General features: G+C 42.5%; 1 protein-coding gene across 1 annotated transcript; it reads right to left on the bottom strand.

The window, feature by feature from the left end:
- Positions 1-21,361: 21,361 nt before the first annotated feature.
- LOC119340549 (GTP-binding protein SAR1A-like) lies at positions 21,362-22,606 on the bottom strand. The gene is made up of 3 exons (XM_037612471.1): positions 22,382-22,606; positions 22,154-22,285; positions 21,362-21,887 (listed from the first exon to the last, which is right to left on the bottom strand). The coding sequence occupies exons 1-3, from the start codon at positions 22,508-22,510 to the stop codon at positions 21,567-21,569; spliced, it is 582 nt and encodes a 193-aa protein (XP_037468368.1). The 5' UTR covers positions 22,511-22,606; the 3' UTR covers positions 21,362-21,566.
- Positions 22,607-22,843: the final 237 nt, after the last annotated feature.

Genomic DNA, 22,843 nt, shown 5'->3' with positions numbered 1-22,843 from the left:
GCGGGCGGCGGCGGGGTTGTGTGGCGCGGCGGCGGCGCTGGCGGCTGTGTCGGCGGCGGCGCGAGACAGCTTGGGGTGGGGCGGAAGTGGCGGAGGGGTGGGGTACTTAAAGGGGTCGGGGGTGTCCGACCTGGGGGAGGGGGCACCCCCGAGCGGCGGTGGCAGCAGCAGCCCGGACACCGGCGGGAGTCCGGCTCGGCCACGCTTGGGCGAGGCGGCGGCGCAGGTGGGCCGGCTTGGCCTTCGGCCCAGTTCGGTCCACGGGACGGACATTTTTTAAAAAAATTCCACCGAAACTTAAATAAATTCTAGAAAAATAAAAAAAAATCTAAAAATGCCAAAACAAATGTACATCGTCTAAATAAAATATTTAGAACAAGATGAACATTTTCTTGGCCCTAAAATGTAATTTTTATAACATGCAATTTTTCTAATTCAAATAAAATTGCAATAAAAATCCAAATAAAGTTTTAAATTGATTTTAATATTTTTCCTCTAATATTTCCTTTATATTGGAGAAGTAATTTTATCTCCACTCATATATTTTAATTTTAAAAATATTAGGAAGGAAAAATAATCCAAACCAATTGATCCTCTCTTTTTTCAAAATTTGAGAAAACTCAAATATGAAAATAACGAAATCCCCAACTCTCTCCATGGGTCCTTGAGTTCGTAGAATTTCTAGGATCAAGCCAAAATGCAATAAAATATGATATGCAATAATGATCTAATGTATAACATTCCAAATTGAAAATTTGGGATGTTACAGGAACACGAAAGATCATAGGTTCATATGCTGCTAGGTAAAAATGTTTTTTTGAAGAATTTACACACAGAGTCCTCTGGAAACCTTTTAGCCTTGTTAATTGTTGAAATTGCATGGTTGCATGGTATGCCACTCAGGTCCCATTTTCTGCAACCACATGTATAATTAACACCAGCTTGAATGGGTTTGCAGCATCTGGCCCTCTCCTTTTCCACCTCTAGCTTCTCAGCATAATGTGATGCGATCTCCCATAAAGCTGCCTTTCCTCTCTCTCTATTCCTATGCCACCTCACCATTTTCTTGTCCTTAATACCATCAACCATAGTCCTGATAGGCTTTTTCCTAAAATCAAGGATATACTTTTTGAACACCTCAGATAGGTTGTTAACAACTAAATCTGTCTTGCAATTAGTGTCAAAAGCATGCCTAGCCCATGTTTTCTTAGGAATTTCATTAAGCCAAATCCAATCATCCTCACACTCATTTCTCAAATCATTTTATAGCAATATTAAACTTATCTTCATTGTAAGCATAATTGGCATTATCCATGCATTTCTTTAGATCTTCCCCCCTAAAACCAGCATTCTGGAAATTTGCATACAAGTGTCTAAGACAATATCTCTGGTGGCAGTTTGGAAATACTCTATTCACTGCATTTAGTAGCAAACTAAGCTACCGACTACAGATATATTTGAAGATAAAACCAAAGGATGCAGTCTTACCTTCTGTCTATCAGACATGATAGTATAAGTCTCAAAATTGGCCAACTTCTCCTCCTAGACACATCTTCAGTTGGTGCAGAAACCAACACCAATTTGATGTATCCTCCTGAACAACAATAGCAAATGCAATTGAAAAAATGTTGTTATTGCCATCTCTGCCAGTGACAGCAAGGATCTGTGCACTAGTGGTGAGCTTAATAAAGCATCGATCAACACTTGTTTTTGCAAAGAAAGAACCAATTAAGTTAGTACATAGCAAAGAAACTAAAGCAAATGTGTAATCATGTACAAGTTAATGTGTGTTATTGTAAATAAAGCAAAGAAATAACTCACTAACCAATGAAAGGTATTCATCCATTGAGAAATCCCTCCCTTGCTCCGTTCAAGGAGAAAAACATTGCATGAAACCTTGGCCCTGGATGTGGTATTTTTTTGTTGATTTAGGAACTACAGTTGTAGCTACAACCCTACTTCCAGGGTTTGTCTGCATGATGGTTTGAGCGTAGTCCCTCAGCCTGGGATACTGCTTCTTGTGCTCTCCTAAGACAACTTCCACAACAAGGTTTTTGGCCCTATAGGCCATGTGCTTAGGAACCTCAACACCATACTTCTCCTGGCAGGCATCAATCAAAATTTGTATGCTAGTGGTTGGATCAGACCCGAACAATGACTCATAGGTATTTGCAAGCCATATTTCACTAACCCTTCATGACTCTGTAGTGGTAGGGCAAGTGTGCTCCAGCCTCATTTTTTATAACAAAAGTCTTTTCACCTTTGATCACAACAGCAACAATGTAGAACTGACAGTGCTCATTTTTGCAACATGGAATGATCCTTTGGTCAGAGTTTCTATGGTATCTGAAATCTATTGACTGTGAAATGTGCAAGCTCAACAGAGCATCTCCGAATTGTTGATAATTTGTGATGCACATGTACTTACATAATTGCTAGTGTGGTTGCTCCATTTTGTCATTGAACCATATCCTAGGTTTTCTTTTCTGTGCCCTACTCTTCTTGCATTTCTTTAGGGAAAATGCCCGTGGCTCATGCCCATCATCTTCATATCCAACAACCAACCAGTTTCTTCTTCATCTGATGAAGGAGTGAAATCTGGCTTCAACTCCTTTACAACACTAGAATGTGTTCTAGTTGTTGGGCACCTCCTAACTGGCAGCTTCTGCCTCTTCTTTGGAGGTTCTAGCTGCATTTTTTGAGCTACCTCCACATTCACAATCTCCTCCCCCTCTTCATCCCCCCTCTCTTCCTCCTCCCTACCCTCCATCTCAAATAGATCCTCAACCTCAGTATCACCCTCATAATGCAGTTGTTCCTCCTCTTCTGACTCATCATATGAATATTCATCTTCATCATCTGCTAGTTGTTCCTCCTCTGCTTGCCTCTTTCCCTCAATTATCTCTGTGTCTTGAGAAATCATGTACTTCTCCATGTAGTTATCATTGTCATATGCCCCTTCTGACTTACCACTACTGTAATGTCCCCCCTCCAACAAAACTTCATCCTCCATCAAAACTTTCAACTTTTGTTTACCTAGGTTTTTGCTCTCTTGTGTGCAAAAACCAGTAGGTTCAACATTGCTACTGCACTAACTCTGGAAAACAACCCCTTGGTCATCAACAACAAGCACATCTGGCTCACTGAGTTCATACACAACTGGTGGTGCATAAATAATGGTTGCTAGTTCATCATTTCTGTGACTTGCAGTAATGTTAGTGGTTGTTGGTGTAACTAACACGTTCAGAACTAAAGTATGCTCATGCTGCTTCTTAAGTTCCTACAATTTAATGTTTATGTCAATCAACACTAGACCATGCTCTCTCTGCTCTCCTATGCATGTGTTCTCCATGTGATATAATTCATCAGAGAATGTAAATCCTTGTGTATGCAATAGTGCATACAAATTCAGAAAAGTGACATCAGAACTGCATATCTTCCTATCCAAATTATGTTGGGCATCAAAGTGAATCCTAACATCCTAGATAGAATCATCCAAACTACAAGTGGCAGCAAATTTGGACATTTTCAGTAACACTATCCCTAGCCCTCAAATTGGCAGAAAGACGAGAGGAGAGGGACTCGACTTACAGCACTCCACCACATCCATGGGTCTAGTGATGGCTCGTGATAGGGTTGGTGACCCAGATCTCTGCCATCCGCTGGCGCTGCTCGATGGTCAGTGGGGCCTCCTCCATTTCTTCCTCCCGCTCGAGTAGTATGACGAACTATCACCATCGCCGTCGGCCAGTCCTATGTGCGCATCAGCCCCGAGGCCAGGAAGATCTCCGTACCCGCCCACACTGCCACTGCTGCTCGAGCCGCCGCACACACCACTGCCGCCCGGATTCCCTGTCGCCATTTCCAGAGAGTAGGGCGAGGAGGAGATAGAGAGGGGAACGAGAGTTAGGGTTCGAACCGCTGGCTTGGTTCGACCTAGCCCGTTCGGTCGGACTCATCCGTGTCAGTGTGCCGTCCACGCGCCGATTTGGCTAGCGTGTCGCCTGACAAGTGGGCCCGACCTGTCGGATACACGGTCAATACACGTTTATACGCAACTTAGCCTGTTTTGCATCACTTAGGCCCTGAGTTGGTACTGGGCTGCAAAACTTTTGAGTGGTGGTACCAATCCATGAGTAGGTGCTGAAGTGTGGTACCAACATACAATTAACTCCTAGAATAAGCAAAATTTCAAAAAGGCTGAAAGTAGAAAACACTAAAAAATAATAACATGAAAGAACAATAATAATTCACTCTACCACCACTAGCATGTAGATTGTCGGTGTACCAAGACATGGGTGCCTTAGTACCCTGACTTGTGCACATGCAGTGGGAGCCTTCCCAACAACATGTCTTGCCGGAGGACTACTACAAACAAGACTCTAGACTCGGTATACAAAACCATGAAGGAGGCCTCAAGACAGGTCATTGAGCAGTACTAAGTACTACTTTAGTATTGAAGATGAATACTTTGGTTGCCGGCAAGCTATTTGGTGGCAAGCAAGGGCCCAACAAGCTTCATGCCGAGAAGCTCCCACTGCTTTGCCACTGCTCCACCTCAGCGACCAGCCCTTCGCTTGTCAAATAGGTGTCGAGCGTGCAGACGGTTAGGTGAAGCTTGTCTAGTCACCCGTCAGCTCACCGCCGAAGACACAACTCTAATGATACCCGTGGTAGTTGGGTGAACGACACAAAAGGAGAGACAACCTTACTAGAAGCCTCACCAGCACGACACCCCATGGTGCATTTAATGCATTTGTCCTAACCCGTTAGAGTTAGGTATTTGGCACTGTAGCCATGCTACCTCTTGATCTTGCGTTGGTTTTCCCTTGAAGAGGAAAGGGTGATGCAACACGTGAGAACCAAGGTATCAATCTAGTAGGAGACGACGCATAAGTCACCGAATACCTGCACAAACAATCAGGAACTTGCAACCAACACGATAAAGGGGTTGTCAATCCCTTCATGACCACTCGCAAAAGTGAGATCTAATAGAGATAATAAAGTAAATATTTTTGGTATTTTTGGTTTATAGATTGAAAGTAAAGATTGCAAAATAGTAGATCGAAAACTAGCAAGATGTAAACGAGATTCAATAATATGGAAAAGAGATGCAATATAATGGAAAAGAGACCGGCGGGGCATAGGTTTCACTAGTGGCTTCTCTCGAGATAGCATGTATTATGGTGGGTGAACAAATTACTGCCGAGCAATTGATAGAAAAGCGCACATCTAAGGCAATGATCATGAACATAGGCATCATGTCCGTGTCAAGTGGACTAACTCCTGCCTGCATCTCCTACTATTACTCCACACATTAACCACTATCTAGCATGCATCTAGAGTATTAAGTTCATATAGAACGGAGTAACGCATTAAGCAAGATGACATGATGTAGAGGGATAAACTCAAGCAATATGATATAAACCCCATTTTTTTATCCTTGATGGCAACAATACAATACGTGCCTTGCTGCCCCTACTGTCACTGGGAAAGGACACCGGAAGATTGAACCCAAAGCTAAGCACTTCTCCCATGGCAAGAAAGATCAATCTAGTAGGCCAAACTAAAAAATTCGAAGAGACTTGCAAAGATATCAAATCATGCATATAAGAATTCAGAGAAGAACCAAATAATATTCATAGATAATCTTGATCATAAATCCACAATTCATCGGATCTCGGCAAACACACCGCAAAAGAGTATTACATCGAATAGATCTCCAAGAACATCGAGGAGAACTTTGTATTGAAAATCAAAGAGAGATAAGAAGCCATCTAGCTAATAACATGGACCTGAAGGTCTGTGGTAAACTACTCACGCTTCATCGGAGAGGTAATGGTGTTGATGTAGAAGCCCTCTGTGATTGAATCCCCCTTTCGGCAGATCGCCGGAAAAGGCCCCAAGATGGGATCTCACGGGCACAGAAGGTTGCGGCGGTGTAAAAGTGGTTTCGTGGCTCCCCCTAATGTTTTAGGGTATAAGAGTATATATAGGCAAAAGAACTAGGTCGGTGGAGCTACGAGGGTCCCACAAGGGTATGGGGAGCGCCTACCCCCCTGGGCGCGCCCTCCAGCCTCGTGGCCTCCTTGTTACGTCTCCGTCTTGATCTCCAAGTCTTATGGTTTGCGTTCGGTCCAAGAAAGATCATCGCGGAGGTTTCATTCTGTTTGGACTCCGTTTGGTATTCCTTTTCTGTAGAACTCTAAAATAGGCAAAAAAAGAGAAACTGGCACTAGGCTTTCGGTTAATAGGTTAGTCCCAAAATAATATAAAAGAGCATATTAAAGCCCATAAACATCCAAAACATATAATATCATAGCATTGAACAATAAAAAATTATAGATACGTTGGAACGTATCAAGCTACTATTTACCTTGTGTAAAGACTATTTTGCTACTCTGGTGACCCCTTCACTATAAAAGGAGGCCCATGACTACCTTTACAAAGGTCGACACTTTGTTCAATTACATGCGTGGCTGCACTTCTTGCGCACCTTGCTGGCAAGCTGAGCTCCTTGTACTTGGACTTCACATCAAATACAATCAAAGCAGGAGTAGGGTTTTACGCTTCATAGTGGCCCGAACCTGGGTAAATCCCCGTGTGTTCTGCTAGTTCTGCTCTTTATGCTTATTGATCTCCCCAGTCGAATCACAAAGGGGCCTTTGTCGGTCCCATAGATCATCATATGCATGACATAGATCACAAAATTCCATGTGATTAGGACCTACCACACACATATATATGCAATGTAGCCCCCATGGCTAGTAGGGGTCACATATGTGGGAGGTGCTCAAGAACTTAGCTGGGACATGGTCTAGTCAAAAACATAACATGAAAGCAACAACCTAAATGGGAGTGGAAACTATGTCGCGCATGGCTAAGAGACGAGAGATCCATAGGCATACAAAATATCATTTTCAAAAAATTATTGGTAGTTGTAATTTTACTAGTAGTTGGTCTATGATATTAGATAAAGACTAAGTCATTAGATCCATCGAGTATGCAATTATTTTCATAAACATTTGAAATAAATTATTTTCATGTGTACTCTAGGAAGACTACAAAAGGTTAGGATTTGAAACATTAACCATATGGGATCATGTTTTTTTAAATCTATTTTATTAGATCAAAGAGTACAAATTTTATTTTTTACATGAAAAATAAGCCATTTAAATCACATTTGAAATTTAAAATGATTATTGATGGAATAAAAGCTTAGGTAAAATGGAGAGTTTGATTTCTCATCATGCAATATGTAGTCAAGTATGTCAACTGTCAACATAGAATGCCTTTGATTTATCAACTTGCATGGATTATTTCGATTCATCAACATGCATGTGTATGTTGACATATGTAGGATAGAGAGACATCAATGTAGGTAGACATATCCTAGTGTGCTACGTGTGTGATCCATGCGACATACAAAGGAAAAGCAATATCGTCTGCAACATTTAAACTTGGAAACAAAAACATTGTTGTTTCATTTAGGCTATTAGATATGAGTCATAGCAAAATAACATGGGCAAAATTAAAAGAGTCAATTATGACATGTGTGTTGAAAGAGGATGTTTTAGAATTTTCTAACAAACATACATGCATAAATACATTTTACTTCTAAAGAAAATTGTTGGAGAGGCCATGATACTATGAAAGTCTGAACCTAAATTTGAGCGCATGAGAATTTATCCTCCCATACTATGTGATTCTATGCCCACTCAGCTAGGCTCACATTATGGCGTCGTGAAAGCATGTGGTGACAATACCAATGGATGAACACCACAATAATTGTTGCACTAATTTCCCACAATATCGTTCATGGGATGTATCATGTACTCGGAATTTAGAGGGATGCACATGAGACGAATTTACCAAAGTCTCAAGCCCTCTTAGATGAGATAATACCAAACTCCTTCTTGTGTTGATTGTATTGACCTAGCATCGTATGAGAATAAGGGTTTTGTGTGTACAATGCGTTGAATAACAATGATTAGGTGTGGTGAGTATGAGGTCGTCCTAATTGGGGGGGGGGGGATCATGCTTCTTCTCAAACTTCCATTGGTATAATGGGAGGAGGCTCGGCTTACATGAGTCCGAGTTGATCATGATCTAGCCTATCTAAGGTAGCTGTGCTAGATCTTTGGTGGATTCCTTATCTTGTTCTCCAAGTTGATGATACACCATGGTATGTGATAACCCACAAGTATAGGGGATTGCAACAGTTTTCGAGGGAAGAGTATTCAACCCAAATTTATTGATTCGACACAAGGGGAGCCAAAGAATATTCTCAAGTATTAGCAGCTGAGTTGTCAATTCAACCATACCTGAAATACTTAATATCTGCAGCAAAGTATTTAGTAGCAAAGTAGTATGGAAGTAACATTAACGGTGGCAAAAGTAATAGTAGCAGTTTTGTAGCAATCGTAACAGTGGCAACGGAAAAGTAACTTAGCAAAGATCAATATGAAACAAGCTCGTAGGCAATGGATCAATGATGGGTAATTATGTCGGATGGCATTCATCATGCAGCAATTATAACATAGGGTGACACAAAACTAGCTCCAATTCATCAATATAATGTAGGCATGTATTTCGAATATAGTCATACGTGCTTATGAAAAAGAACTTGCATAACAAGTTTTGTCCTACCCTCCTGTGGCAGTGGAGTCGTATTGGAAACTAAGGGATATTAAGGCCTCCTTTTAATAAAGTACCGGACCAAAGCATTAGAACTTAGAGGGTGCTTGGATCCAAGGGACTTATTTTAGTCTCACTAAAAATAGTCTTATTAAGAGGCTAAAGTTCCAAGCACCCCTGACTAAAGAGGGGCTAAAACTAGTCTTGAGACTAAATATTTCTAGTCAGGGATACCCCTACTAAAATGTGAATTAGTCCTCTCTCTCCTCATTTAACTCCTTTCCTTTAACACAGGCGAGTTTTGGATTGGAGGGTTTGGAGGATAATAAATGCTCATTAACTTGATTTCAGTCTCTTTAGTATTTGGATCCAAGCATGGGTGAGGCTAGCAAGTTTTTGTCCCACTACTTTTAGTCATTGGAATAAAACGTATCCAAGCACCATCTTAGTGAATACATGAACTCCTCAAACTATGGTCATCACCGGGAAGTGTCCCAACTATTGTCACTCCGGGGTTGCCGGATCATAACACGTAGTAGGTGACTATAACTTGCAAGATAGGATCAAGAACAAACATATATTCATGAAAACATAATAGGTTCAGATGTGAAATAATGGCACTCGGGCCCTAGTGACAAGCATTAAGCATAGCAAAGTCATAGGAACATCAATCTTAGAACATAATGGATACTAGGGATCAAACCTTAACAACAACTAACTCCATTACATGGTAAATCTCATCCAATCCATCACCGTCCAGCAAGCCTACGATGGGATTACTCACTCACGGCGGTGCGCATCATGAAATTGGTGATGAAGGATGGTTGATGATGACGATGGTGATGGATTCCCCTCTACGGAGCCCCGAGCGGACTTCAGATCTACCCTCCCGAGGAAGAACAGGGCTTGGCGGCGGCTCCGTGTCGTAAAACGCGATGAATCCTTCTCTCTGATTTTTTGTCTCCCCGAACGTGAATATATGGCATTGGAGTTGAGGTCGGTGGAGGTCTAGGGGGCCCACAAGGATGGAGAGCGCGCCCCAGGGGGTCGGCGTGCCCCCCACCCTTGTAGGCAGAGTGTGGGCCCCCTTTGGTTGATTATTTCACCAATATTTTTTATTTATTCCAAAACTGATCTCTGTGAAGTTTCAGTTTATTCCGAGAACTTTTATTTCTGCACAAAAATAACACCATGCTAATTCTGCTAAAAACATCATCAGTCCAGGTTAGTTCCATTCAAATCATGCAAATTAGAGTCCAAAACAAGGGCAAAAGAGTTTGGAAAAGTAGATATGTTGGAGACGTATCAACTCCCCCAAGCTTAACCCATTGCTTGTCCTCAAGCAATTCACTTGATAAACTGAAAGTGATAAACAAAAACTTTTACAAACTCTTTCTGGTCTTGTTGTTGCAAATATGTAAAGCCAGCATTCAAGTTTCATCAAATATTATGAACTAACCATATTCACAATAACATTTAGGTCTCACATTTACTCATATCAATGGCATAATCAACTAGCAAGTAATAATAAATCTCGGATGACAACACTTTCTGAAAACAATTATGATATAATATAACAAGATGGTATCTCGCTAGCCCTTTCTGATACCGCAAAACATAAATGCAGAGCACCCCTGAAGATCAAGGACTGACTAGACATTGTAATTCAAGGCAAGATCCAGTCACAATCATACTCAATATCAATTAATAACAACACATACAAATGACAGTGGTGCTCTCTAACTGGTGCTTTTTATAAGAGGATGATGACTCAATATAAAAGTAAATAGATAAGCCCTTCGCAGAGGGAAGCAGGGATTTGCAGAGGTGCCAGAGCTCAAGTTTTGAAATAGAGATAAATAATATTTTGAGTGATATGCTTTCATTGTCAACATAACAACCAAGAGATCTCGGTATCTTCCATGCTACATACATTATAGGCGGTTCCCAAACAGAATGGTAAAGTTTATACTCCCCCACCACCAACAGGTACACTCCTGGGCTGGTCCGAAACAACTGGTACCGTCCAACTAACAACAATCATGGGGGAGTTTTGTTTGGAATTATTTTGATTTGATTTGAGCATGGGACTGGGCATCCCGATTACCAGCCATTTTCTCGTGAATAATGAGCGGAGTCCACTCATCATGAGAATAACCCACCTAGCATGGAAGATATAAACAACCCTAGTTGCTACATGAGCGATTCGAGCATAGAAAACAGAATTTCATTTGAGGTTTAGAGTTTGGCACATGCAAATTTACTTGGAACAACATGTAAATACCGCATATAGGTAGGTATGGTGGACTCATATGGAAGAACTTTGGGGTTTATGGAAGTGGATGCACAAGCAGTATTCCCGCTTAGTACAATTGAAGGCTAGAAAAAGACTGGGAAGCGACCAACTAGAGAGCGACAACAATCATAAACATGCATTGAGATGAACCAACATTGAGTGCAAGCATGAGTAGGATATAAATCACCATGAACATAAATATCGTGGAGGCTCTGTTGATTTTGTTTCAACTACATGTGTGAACATGTGCCAAGTCAGGCAACTCGAATCATTCAAAGGAGGATGCCATCCTATCATACTAGATCACAACCATTTTAATAGCATGTTGGCACGCCAGGTAAACCATTATAAACTCCTAGCTACTTAAGCATGTCATGAGTAACTATAATCTCTAATTGTCATTGCAAACATGTTTCATTCATAATGGGCTGAATCATGAATGATGAACTAATCATATTTACAAAAACAAGATAGGTCGAGTTCATACTAGCTTTTTCTCATCTCAATCGTTTCATCATATATCGTCATTATTGCCTTTCACTTGCATGACCGAACGGTGTGTATAATGATAATAGTGCACGTGCATTGGACTAAGCTGGAATCTGCAAACATTTAATCAAAAGAGACGACAATATAATATGGGCTCTTTGTTAGATCAACAATAATGCATATGAGAGCCACTCATCATTTTCATTGTGGTCTTCTCCTCTCGACCCCCAAAGAAAAGAAAAGAAATTCAAAGAAACACACTGAAATGTTTTTGGAGTTTTTGATTTCTGAAGAATAAAACAAGGATGAGAAAAACTATTTACATGGGAAAGCTCCCAACAAGGAAAACAAGAACGAGAAATCCTTTTGGATTTTCTTTTAACAGTACTATTACAAAGACATGGAAAGTAAACTAACTAGAAGCTACAACTAATTTTTTGTTTTTCTCAAAGTTTTTCAAAAAGACAAGAAGAAATCAAGAAAACAAAATAAACTAGCATGGGTAATACAATGAAAAAGTATGAACACTGACAACTAGAATGAGTGTGTGAACATGAATGTAATGTCGGTGAGAAATATGTACTACCCCAAGCTTAGGCTTTTGGCCTAAGTTGGTCTAGGGCCACCACTGGCCCGGATGATATCCGACATCATACTTGGGGTCGTATTGTGCTGTGGCAGCTACTGCCTGGCGAGCTGCTTCCTGGAGGCAAACGACCTCCACTGTTCTCTCATACTCGTTTGCCTCTCTCTAGTTCTAAAATATCTCCCATTTGCCAGAAAGTTAAAGAAGGCTGGAGCAGGAAGGGTAATATGGACATCATGCCGTCTGTCAAAGATTAGTCGGTACTGGAGGGGCTGGTCGTTCCTCTCAAGAAACTGGTAACGTACCACAACATTATAATCTAGAAAAGTATGTGGAAATCAATGTCATTCTCTCCTATAGATACACCAAGATAATTAGCTAAAAGAGTTGCATAAATCCCACCAAATAACTCTCCATATTTAGCATTAAGATGTAACCTCCTTGCAATAATGGCCCCCAAGTTATATCGCTTATCACCCAACACCGCACATTTGAGGACACTAAGATCTGGAACACAAAGGTGGCTATGATCATGCTTACTGTTAATGCTTCTACCTATAAAGAGAGCAAAGTAATATATGGCAAGAAAGTGAATGCTCCCTATATATGGTAGCTTGTGTGATATTTCTAGTTTCTCCCACAGTGATGCTAGCAAGGAAATCATTATATTCAGATTTGTGAGGCTCAGTAAGAACGCCCCACTGTGGGATCTTGCAAGAAGTATTAAAATCTTCAAGGTCCATGGTATATGATTTATCATAAAGATCGAATAAAACAGTATGTGTATTGCACTTAGATAAAAACTCAAACCTCCGCACAAAGGAATCGGTGAGGTAATAGTATTGTTGGCACTTATCTGATACGAAGTCCTCAAGATCAACATTATGTACATATGCATCAAATTCATCCTTGAAGCCTACATGAACCATAAATTCATCCGATGACTATTCACAAGGCCGCACTTGAGCTTCTCTTGGTGGTTCAAGGTCCGGCTCTCGTATCGCGAGCCTCGGTGCTTGCTTCCTTGAAGAACCACCTTGATACATTTTCCTAGACATTTTTCTTCCTCTGAAAAATTTCTGAAGTTTTTAGTGACTCAAAATAAAAGTGAACCAAACTCAACAAAATTGATAGCAACTACTCCCACAAGTTCCTAGAGGCTATATCATGCATCAAAACTACTTTGGACCATATAAATTTGACATGCAAGCTTAAGAACAGGGTCACCACAGTAGCAAAAATTTGCAATAAATAAAGAACTAGAACAAAAGCTAATTGGACCATTGGAGGAGTCACATACTGAAGAAAAATTCCCCAAAGCAGTTTTGTGAATGGAGCTTTGAGCAAGGAGATCAAAAATGGCAGCAAAATGAGCAAGAACACGGGTTTAAGCTACGGGATGATTTTTCTGGAGGAAGACAAAGTGGATGGGTGCTGGAATAAGTGGAGGGGACCCACATGGGGCCCACAAGATAGGGGGGCGCGCCCAGGGGGGTAGGGCGCGCCCTCCGTCCCTGTGGCTCACTGGTTCATCCCCCGGTGTGTTCTCAGTGCCAGAAATTCTCAAATATTCTATAAAAAATCATACTAAATTTTCAGGGCATTTGGAGAACTTTTATTTCCGGGGTATTTTTTATTCCATGGATAATTCAAAAAACAAACAGAAATTACTATTTTTGCTTTATTTAATCTAAGTAACAGAAAGTAAAAGGAGGGTACAGAAAGTTGTGCTTCCTAAATTCATCCATCTCATGCTCATCAAAAGGAATCCATTAACAAGGTTGATCAAGTCTTATTAACAAACTTCTTCCGAATGACATGGAACCAGAGAATTTCGAATAACACTAGGTTACCTTAACGGGGATATGCATGTCCCCAACAATAAGAATATCATATTTCTTTTTGACAGTTGGAAGAGGGAATTCAAAACTTCCAATAGTAATAGTTGAGATTTTTCCAATAGAATTGGTACTATGAACTTGAGGTTGTTTCTTTGGAAAGTGTGCCATGTGCTCATTACCATTAACATGAAAACTGACATTGCCTTTGTTGCAGTCAATAACAGCCCCTGCAGTATTCAAAAAGGGTCTACCCAGGATAATCGACATACTGTCGTCCTCGGGAATATCAAGAATAACAAACTCCGTTAAGATAGTAATGTTTGCAACCACAACAGGCACATCCTCACAAATACCGATGGGTATAGCAGTTGATTTATTACCCATTTGCAAAGAGATTTCAGTAGGTGTCAACTTATTCAAATCAAGCTACTATATAAAGAGGAAGTCATAACACTAACACCGGCTCCAAGATCACATAAAGCAGTTTTAACATAGTTTCTTCTAATGGAGCATGGTATAGTTGGTACTCCTGGATCTCCTAGTTTCTTTGGTATTCCTTAAAAGTATAATTAGCAAGCATGGTGGAAATTTTAGCTTTCGGTATCTTTCTTTTATTAGTGACAATAACTTTCATATACTTAGCATAAGGAGGCATTTTAAGCATATCAGTCAAGCGCATACGCAAAAAGATAGGTCTAATCATTTCAGCAAAGCGCTCGAAATCCTCATCATCCTTTTTCTTGGATGGCTTAGGAGGAAAAGGCATGGGTTTCTGAACCCATGGTTCTCTTTCTATACCGTGCTTCCTAGCAATGAAGTCTCTCTTATCATAACGTTGATTCTTTGACTGTGGGTTATCAAGATCAACAGCAGGTTCAATCTCTACATCATTATAGTTACTAGGTTGAGCATCATCATTAACATTATCACTAGGTTCATGTTCATCACCAGATTGTGTCTCAGCATCAGAAATAGAAATATCATTGGGATTCTCAAGTGTGTCAATAACAGGTTCACTAGAAGCATGCAAAGTCCTATCAATATTCTTTTTTCTTTTTCTTAGTAGGACTAGGTGCGTCAGTATTAATTCTCTGAGAATCTTGCTCAACTCTCTTAGGATGGACCTCAGGATACAAAGGTTCCTGAGTCATTTTACCACTTCTAGTCATAACTCTAACATCATTACCATTGTTCTTATTATTTAACTCATTAAGCAAATCATCCCGTGCCTTAAGTACTTTTTCTAATTGAGTCTTAACCATGGAAGCATGTTTACTAATAAGCTTAAGACAACTTTTAACTCTAGACATATAATCACTCAAGTGTTCAACCATATAAGCATTACACTTCAGTTGTCTACCAACATAAGCATTGAAGTTTTCTTGTTTAACAATAAAGTTATCAAACTCATCCAATCATTCACTAGCAGATTTATTATGAGGAATATCACCCTCATCAAATATATAGAGAGAATTTACATTTACTACCCGTGTCGGGTTATGAAGACCATGTATTTCTTCAATAGGCCGTAAATTCTTAACATGTTCACCTTTAATACCTTTTTCTTTCATAGATTTCTTTGCCTCTTGCATATCTTCAGGACTGAGAAATAGAGTACCTCTTTTCTTCGGAGTTGGCTTAGGAGTTGGTTCAGGAAGTGTACAATCATTATCATTACTCAATATATTATTCAATAGCAATTCAGCTTGCTCAACAGTTCTTCCCTAAAAACACAACCAACAGAACTATCTAGGTGGTCTCTGGAAGCATCGATTAGTCCATTATAAACGATATCAAGTATTTCATATTTCTTGAGAGGATGATCAGGCAAAGCATCAAGTAATTGGAGAAGCCTCCCCCAAGCTTGTGGGAGACTCTCTTCTTCAATTTGCACAAAGTTAAATATTTCCCTTAAGGCAGCTTGTTTCTTATGAGCAGGAAAATATTTTGCAGAAAAGTAGTAAATCATATCCTGGGGACTACGCACACAACCAGGAGCAAGAGAATTAAACCATATCTTAGCATCACCCTTTAATGAGAAAGGAAACAACTTAAGAATATAGTAGTAGCGGATTTTCTCCTCATGAGTAAATAGAATGGCTATATCATTCAGTTTAGTAAGATGTGCCACAATAGTTTCAGATTCATAACCATGGAAAGGATCAGAATGAAGCAAAGTAATTAACTCAGGATCGACACAGAATTCATAATCCGTATCAGTAACATAGATATGTGAAGTAGCAAACGCAAGATCATATTGCATTCTAGCATTCAAAGACTTTTCTTTCAGCTTAGCTAACAGTTTCTTAAGATCATCTCTATCATTGCAAGCAAAGAAGTCTCTAGCAGTTTCTTCATCCATAATATAACCCCCAGGTACAATAGGAAATTCATATCTAGGGGGAGAATCACAATCATCAGTTTCAATAATATCATCAGTTTCAGTAATTTCATTTTCTCTAACCCTAGCAAGTTTCATCAAGAAATTCACCTAGTGGCACAATATTATCAAGCAGAGAAGTATCATCATAAGCATCATGCATAGCAGAAGTGGCATCATCAGTAACATGCGACATATCAGAATCAATAGCAGGTGTAGGTGTCGCAATTTTAATCAAAACAGAAGGTGAATCAAGTGCAGAGCTAGATGGCAGTTCCTTACCTCCCCTCATAGTTGAGGGATAGATCTTGGTTTTGTTGTCTTTCAGATTCCTGATAGTGATCAATAGATATAAGTCCCAAGTGACTCATAGAATAGAGCTATACTCCCCAGCAACGGCGCTAGAAAAAGGTCTTGATAACCCACAAGTATAGGGGATCACAACAGTTTTCAAGGGTTGAGTATTCAACCCCAATTTATTGATTTGACACAAGGGGAGCCAAAGAATATTCTCAAGTATTAGCAGCTGAGTTGTCAATTCAACCACACCTGAAAGACTTAATATCTGCAACAAAGTATTTAGTAGCAAAGTAGTATGGAAGTAACGACAACGGTGGCAAAAGTAATAGTAGTAGTTTTGTAACAATCGTAACAGTGGCAACGGAAAAGTAACTTAGCAAAGATCAATATGAAACGAGCTCGTAGGCAATGGATTAATGATGGGTACTTATGTCGGATGGCATTCATCATGCAACAGTTATAACATAGGGTGACACAGACTAGCTCCAATTCATCAATATAATGTAGGCATGTATTGCGAATATAGTCATACGTGCTTATAGAAAAGAACTTGCATGACATCTTTTGGCCTACCCTCCCGTGGAAGCGGGGTCCTGTTGGAAACTAAGGGATATTAAGGCCTCCTTTTAATAGAGTACCGAACCAAAGCATTAGCACTTAGTGAATACATGAACTCCTCAAACTACGGTCATCACCGGGAAGTGTCCCGACTATTGTCACTCCGGGGTTGCTGGATCATAACACATAGTAGGTGACTATAACTTGCAAGATAGGATCAAGAACACACATATATTCATGAAAATATAATAGGTTCAGATGTGAAATCATGGCACTTTGGCCCTAGTGACAAGCATTAAGCATAGCAAAGTCATAGTAACATCAATCTTAGAACATAATGGATACTAGGGATCAAACCCTAACAAAACTAACTCGATTACATGGTAAATCTCATCCAAACCATCACCGTCCAACAAGCCTAAGATGGGATTATTCACGCATGGCAATGAGCATCATGAAATTGATGATGGAGGATGGTTGATGATGACGATGGCGACGAAATCCCCTCTCCGGAGTCTCGAACGGACTCCAGGTCTTCCCTCCCGAGGAAGAACATGGCTTGGTGGCGGCTCTGTATCGTAAAACACGATGATCCTTCTCTCTAATTTTTTTCTCCCCGAACGTGAATATATGGAGTTGGAGTTAAGGTCGGCGGAGGTCCAGGGGCCCCACAAGGATAGAGGGCGCGCCCCAGGGGGTGGGCGTGCCCCCACCCTTGTGGCCAGGGTGTGGGCCCCCTTTGGTTGATTCGTTCGCCAATATTTTTTATTTATTCCAAAACTGATCTCCGTAAAGTTTTAGGTCATTCTGAGAACATTTATTTCTACACAAAAATAACACCATGGCAATTCTGCTGAAAACAGCGTCAGTCTGGGTTAGTTCCATTCAAATCATGCAAATTAGAGTCCAAGACGAGGGCAAAAGAGTTTGGAAAAGTAGATACATTGGAGACGTATCAGTATGACCGGTGGGTCGTGAGCAATAGGCCCGGGCTACCCTGTGGCTGCAGGGCTGAGTCTTCCCTCTGTTGCTATCCCGTTGGCATGGTACCGTCAATAATATAGCCAAATATAGTTGCTCAGGGACACAGAGTAAAGGTCGAGAAATTGGAGATGGTATGAAAGATTGTTTCAAAAAATGATCCATTGGCGTTGCAAGCACAAATCATGGTTAACTGGTTGTGCTAAAGAAATATAAATCATTGAGAAAACAACACAGACGCAAATAGAAAGAATCAATATGTGACAAGTGTGAGTAAGAGAGAATGTTATGGCAATTCAAGGTAATATGTATCAACGTTGCATTGCCTTGCATCCATTTGCAAATGACACACACATGCACATAGGTTAAGATGTGGTGGTGTGGAAATATCTAGAGATATCAATAGAAAAACACCACTATAGTGTGGCGAATGGTAAAAGGGGGAAAGCTGAAGATATTTATGAAAGGGGAAACGTTTGAGATCGACAGACCGGCCGAACGCAGTGCCGGTCGCCTCGCGCATGCAATGCTCACTCCATCACGCGCGACGTGTACAGCGGGTCCCACACACCGCCTTCTTTTTTTTCTCGGCACACCTTATCTTTTCCTCATCCAAACACACCCCGTGGACAACTCCTGACCACACCTTCCTCATTTTTCTGGATCGGGAATGCGAGAGTGAGGAGGCAGCACACCGTTGTTTGGATGCTCGCGACGTCGGCTTCCGCTCCCTCGCCGTGCTCCGCCGCAGTCGCCCCCGCAAGTCCTACGAGTTAGCTCTCCACTCCCCTCACAAACCACCATGGATCCCTCGAGTTGAGCTCTCCTTTATGTTGTTTTCTTTCCTTCCTGCAACAATCCTCCATGGACCACATGAGATTTAGCTCACACGTGTGCTACTGCGCGACCACACCGTGTTGTGAGCTGTGACGGGCAAGTGGCGGTTGGTGACCACGACCGGCGAGTGCTACAACTGCGGCAACCAGATGATGGGACCAGCGCTCAGTTTTGCTACCACAATGTTTTGATTTGGCCCAATTTTACTTTTTTTTGCTACCATCGTCTTTTGTTTTGCTGGAACCAGACCAAATTTTTGCTACCAACCGCGTTTCGGTTTTGTTGGAATCGACGCCAATTTTTTGCAATTTGCTACAACCGGCGTTTTGGTTTGCTGGAACCAGCTGCATTTTTGCTACAACCGGTATTTTTTGCTTTGTTGGAAGAACGCCCAATTTTGCATTTTTGCTACCAATGTCATTTTGATTTGCTGGAACCACCTTCAATTTTTGCTGCCACGGTGTTTCGGTTTTTGCTACAACATCGCCCAATTTTGAATTTTTGCTTCCACCGTTTTTAATTTTGCTGGAACCAGCACAAAAATTTGCTACCACCGTTGTTGGTTGCGAGCCATGGCGTCGTCGCCATTGAATCTACAGGGGGCGAGGGGACGTAGCACCGCCGAGGGGCGAGCGTCAGCGGCGGCCGTAAACAGAGGGACGACACATGCTACGCGGCGCGGCGGAGGTTTCTGCCGCCATTTCTCCCTGTGTTTGGCGGAGGTTGCTGCATCCCGAGGATGTGGACGGGCCTCAGACACGGCGCGGATGCTGCAAGGAGCGGGGCTGGCGTCGAGGGGATGCTGCTTTTGTGCCTCGCGGAACCGCACGCGTGTGGGTTGGAGGCGGAGGTGAGGGCCTCAACTCGCTATTAAAAGGTAGAGGAGATTTTTTTCCTGTTCATGCGTTGACTGTGTGTGCGGGGAAGAAATAGAAGACCATCGGACAGTACCTATTGTTTGCATCCAACGGCCATGCGGCGACCGGCTGAATTTGGACCGGTCGACCGGCGCCTAGCGTTGGCCTTTATGAAAGACCATGATTTCAAACAAAGATTCGCTAAAACAATTAATACCATTGGTTTGCTAGCATCAAGCTAATACTATATCGGAACATCCCTACCAAAATACATTTAAGTATCAAGATCTATAATTTGATTATATATCAAAAGATGGTCGATTGTAGAATCACATATATATCTGTAATATACAACATGTATCAAATCAGTGGCCAAAATAATATTTTGAAGACCATATACTTATGCAAATGATCCCTCCGTGAAGACGTGACGACCGAAGATGGCAGATCCTAAAGTGTGCGCATGCGGTATGCATTGTAGGACACCTATACTGGTTGGTGCTCCTCAGCTTGCCAGGCGGGTGGCTTCCTGGGGCCACCAGATTAGATGGTGTTCCCTGATGCGGTTAGGACACATCTTTATACTTATAAGTGTAGCGATTTTAAGGTGGCTTTGGGATAATTTTTTATATTTATTTTGTCAGACTCTTGTTGAATAACTTAATAAAGATGGTTGCATGCATCATTTTCATGCAGAGGCCCGGGGGTAATCCTCCGTTTCAAAAACAAAAAGAAGTAAAAATTTGTGAATTGGATGGAGCACCTCTCCAATGGGTTTAATTTTCACCGGTCTAAGAGCATCTACAGCCGGGCCTCTCATACCTGTCTGAAACGTCCGGGCAAGCTGTCCGGTAAAAAAAATCTACCCTACCGGACCTCTCAAATCGCAGACAAACGCCCGGGCTGACCGACACCCCTCATATCCAGCCCAAATATAGGGCGGATATGGAGCGGCCCAGGCACGCCCGGGAGCGTCCGCCTGACAGGCCCGGCCCACCACCGACCCCATAAAAAACCCCAATCCGGGCGGTGAGCTCAAACTCTAGCTCACTCTCTCCCTCTCCCGTTCCGTCCACTCCTCTTCCTCTCCGATTCCGACCCCATCCACGACGATGAGCAGCTCTGGCAGCGATTCCGGCTCGGAGCTCGACTACGAGAGAAGATGGCCCTCCGCATTGCGTTGGAGCGGTCAAAGGTGAAGACCGGCGGCAGCTCCGGATCTGCAGCGTCACCGCAGCTCCCGCGTCAGCGCAGCGCGAACGCTGGAGTTGGACCCTCTCGGGTCGCGCGCAGTGACGCAAGGACATCATAGTCTCCTTCCCTCGCTGGCCGCTCCTCCACGCTGGAGTTGTTCCTTTGCAGCCAATTTTTGTTGTCCGTCGTTTGATCACGTAGGATAGATTAACGTTTGTATGTGTAGTATGAATATAAGGCGCTGGATATAAGATATGCGGATGCAGAGTGCCAAATATGAGGCGTGCCCGGTCACATCTCACGAATAAGAAATCCCCAAATTTGGCTGAGTAGGGTTAAGATATTGCCTACTCTGACCACCACATGTGCGCCTACCCACACAAATATTTTGACACCATTGGGAAATTTCCAGAATATTCAAAAATATATTTAACAAAAGCAGGAGTCAAAAGTATAGGCCGGATCTAGGCTTCAGGAATATAACAGACTGACAAAAAGACTAAGCCAAACTAGCCACTCAGCAATCAAGTTGATTGGTCATGGAAACTGCAATGTACTGTACATATGTAGCGCCACAAGAAGAAACAGAGATGCCTTTCCTCTGCTCCATCTATTTGATGTACTGCGACATCCATCTGAAGCCATCGCCGTAGCCCATCTTCCGGACCACGCTGCACATGAAGACCTCTAGGGGCCGCCTGCCGTTGTGGGAGAGATCGACGTTGCCCTTGCCGGTGGTGTGGTACTCCAGCCCGAGATAGTAGCGCAATTCGTGCTCAGATAATGCGCTTGCGATGTCGATCTTGTTGCCGAGCACGAGGAAGGGCACGTTGAAGAGCGCCTCGGCCGAGAGGAGCGCGTCCAGCTCCTGCTTCGTCTCGTTGAAACGCTCGCGATCGGCAGCGTCCACCAGGTACACGACGGCGTCAACCTGCAAGCAAGATAAGGTCTCGATGAAAGATGAAAGAAGATAAAACTTGCCGTGAGCACGCCTATATATTTTATGCCATCCCAAAGGTTCAAACTAAGATAAACAGAGCAAACTAGGTTACTAGTTACATGATCTTGAATTCAAGCTCCGTTCAAATTAAGATGAATTAAGCAAAACAATTCGATCCTCTTCACGGTGTTCGTACGTAGGAAAACAGAGGATATGCATGCATGCTCCGTGACTGAAACAGAGGAATCTGAGCAAACCTTGGCGAAGTAGTCCTTCCAGACACGGCGCGCGAACGCGTGGCCGCCGAGGTCGAACGCCTTGAACCTGATCTTCCCGATGCTCAGCTCCTCGGACGTCGGGTGCTGCGTCGGCTGGTGCTGCGCCAGTCTCTGCATAACCAATCGGCATGCGTAACACAAGAACAAAGTCAGCAGATTACCAGAACCCACAAGATTGAGATCGATCGGAATCGTATGTATACCGACCTCGTCCTTGAGCATCTGGAGGAGGGTGGTCTTGCCTGCGTTGTCGAGGCCTAGGAAGAGGATCTTGGCATCCTTCTGCCACAGCCCCAAATACGCCAGAGCGTCGAAGAACCAATCCACGAGAAACATCCCGGCGGCGGGCGGCGAGCGGCGAGTCAGCTAGCGAAGCGAACCGGGATCGTTCGGGTGCGTGCTCGATCTGCGCGATTTCGTCGGGAGACGGCTTTCCTTGCTTGTTCCTGTTTACTTTGATTTGAGGCGAGGTTCTCCATGAATTATATAGCTGCCGGATGAGAAGTTGGTTTGGCTGGAGGAGTCCGCGACGGGTACGGCGACGCGTCTCCCCGTAGATCGGACGCGGTGCTTTTAGATCGGACGGTGGTGGGGAGGTTTCTCTTTTAAGTGTGTGCTCGGTCTGCGCGTCTTCGTCCCGAGACCTTATTGTGTTCCAGTTTGCTTTGA

Source organism: Triticum dicoccoides, chromosome 7B, assembly GCF_002162155.2.
Source record: "Triticum dicoccoides isolate Atlit2015 ecotype Zavitan chromosome 7B, WEW_v2.0, whole genome shotgun sequence".
NCBI lineage: Eukaryota > Viridiplantae > Streptophyta > Magnoliopsida > Poales > Poaceae > Triticum > Triticum dicoccoides.
The sequence above is the reverse complement of the archived record's forward strand: the minus strand, read 5'-3'. Positions and strand labels throughout refer to the sequence as shown.

Coding starts and splice junctions, on each gene's coding strand:
- LOC119340549 (XM_037612471.1), bottom strand. CDS start 22,510: ATGTTTCTCGTGGATTGGTTCTTCGACGCTCTGGCGTATTTGGGGCTG. Junction 22,286..22,381: donor TCCAGATGCTCAAGGACGAG/GTCGGTATACAT, acceptor TTGGTTATGCAG/AGACTGGCGCAGCACCAGCC. Junction 21,888..22,153: donor GGAAGGACTACTTCGCCAAG/GTTTGCTCAGAT, acceptor TCTTGCTTGCAG/GTTGACGCCGTCGTGTACCT.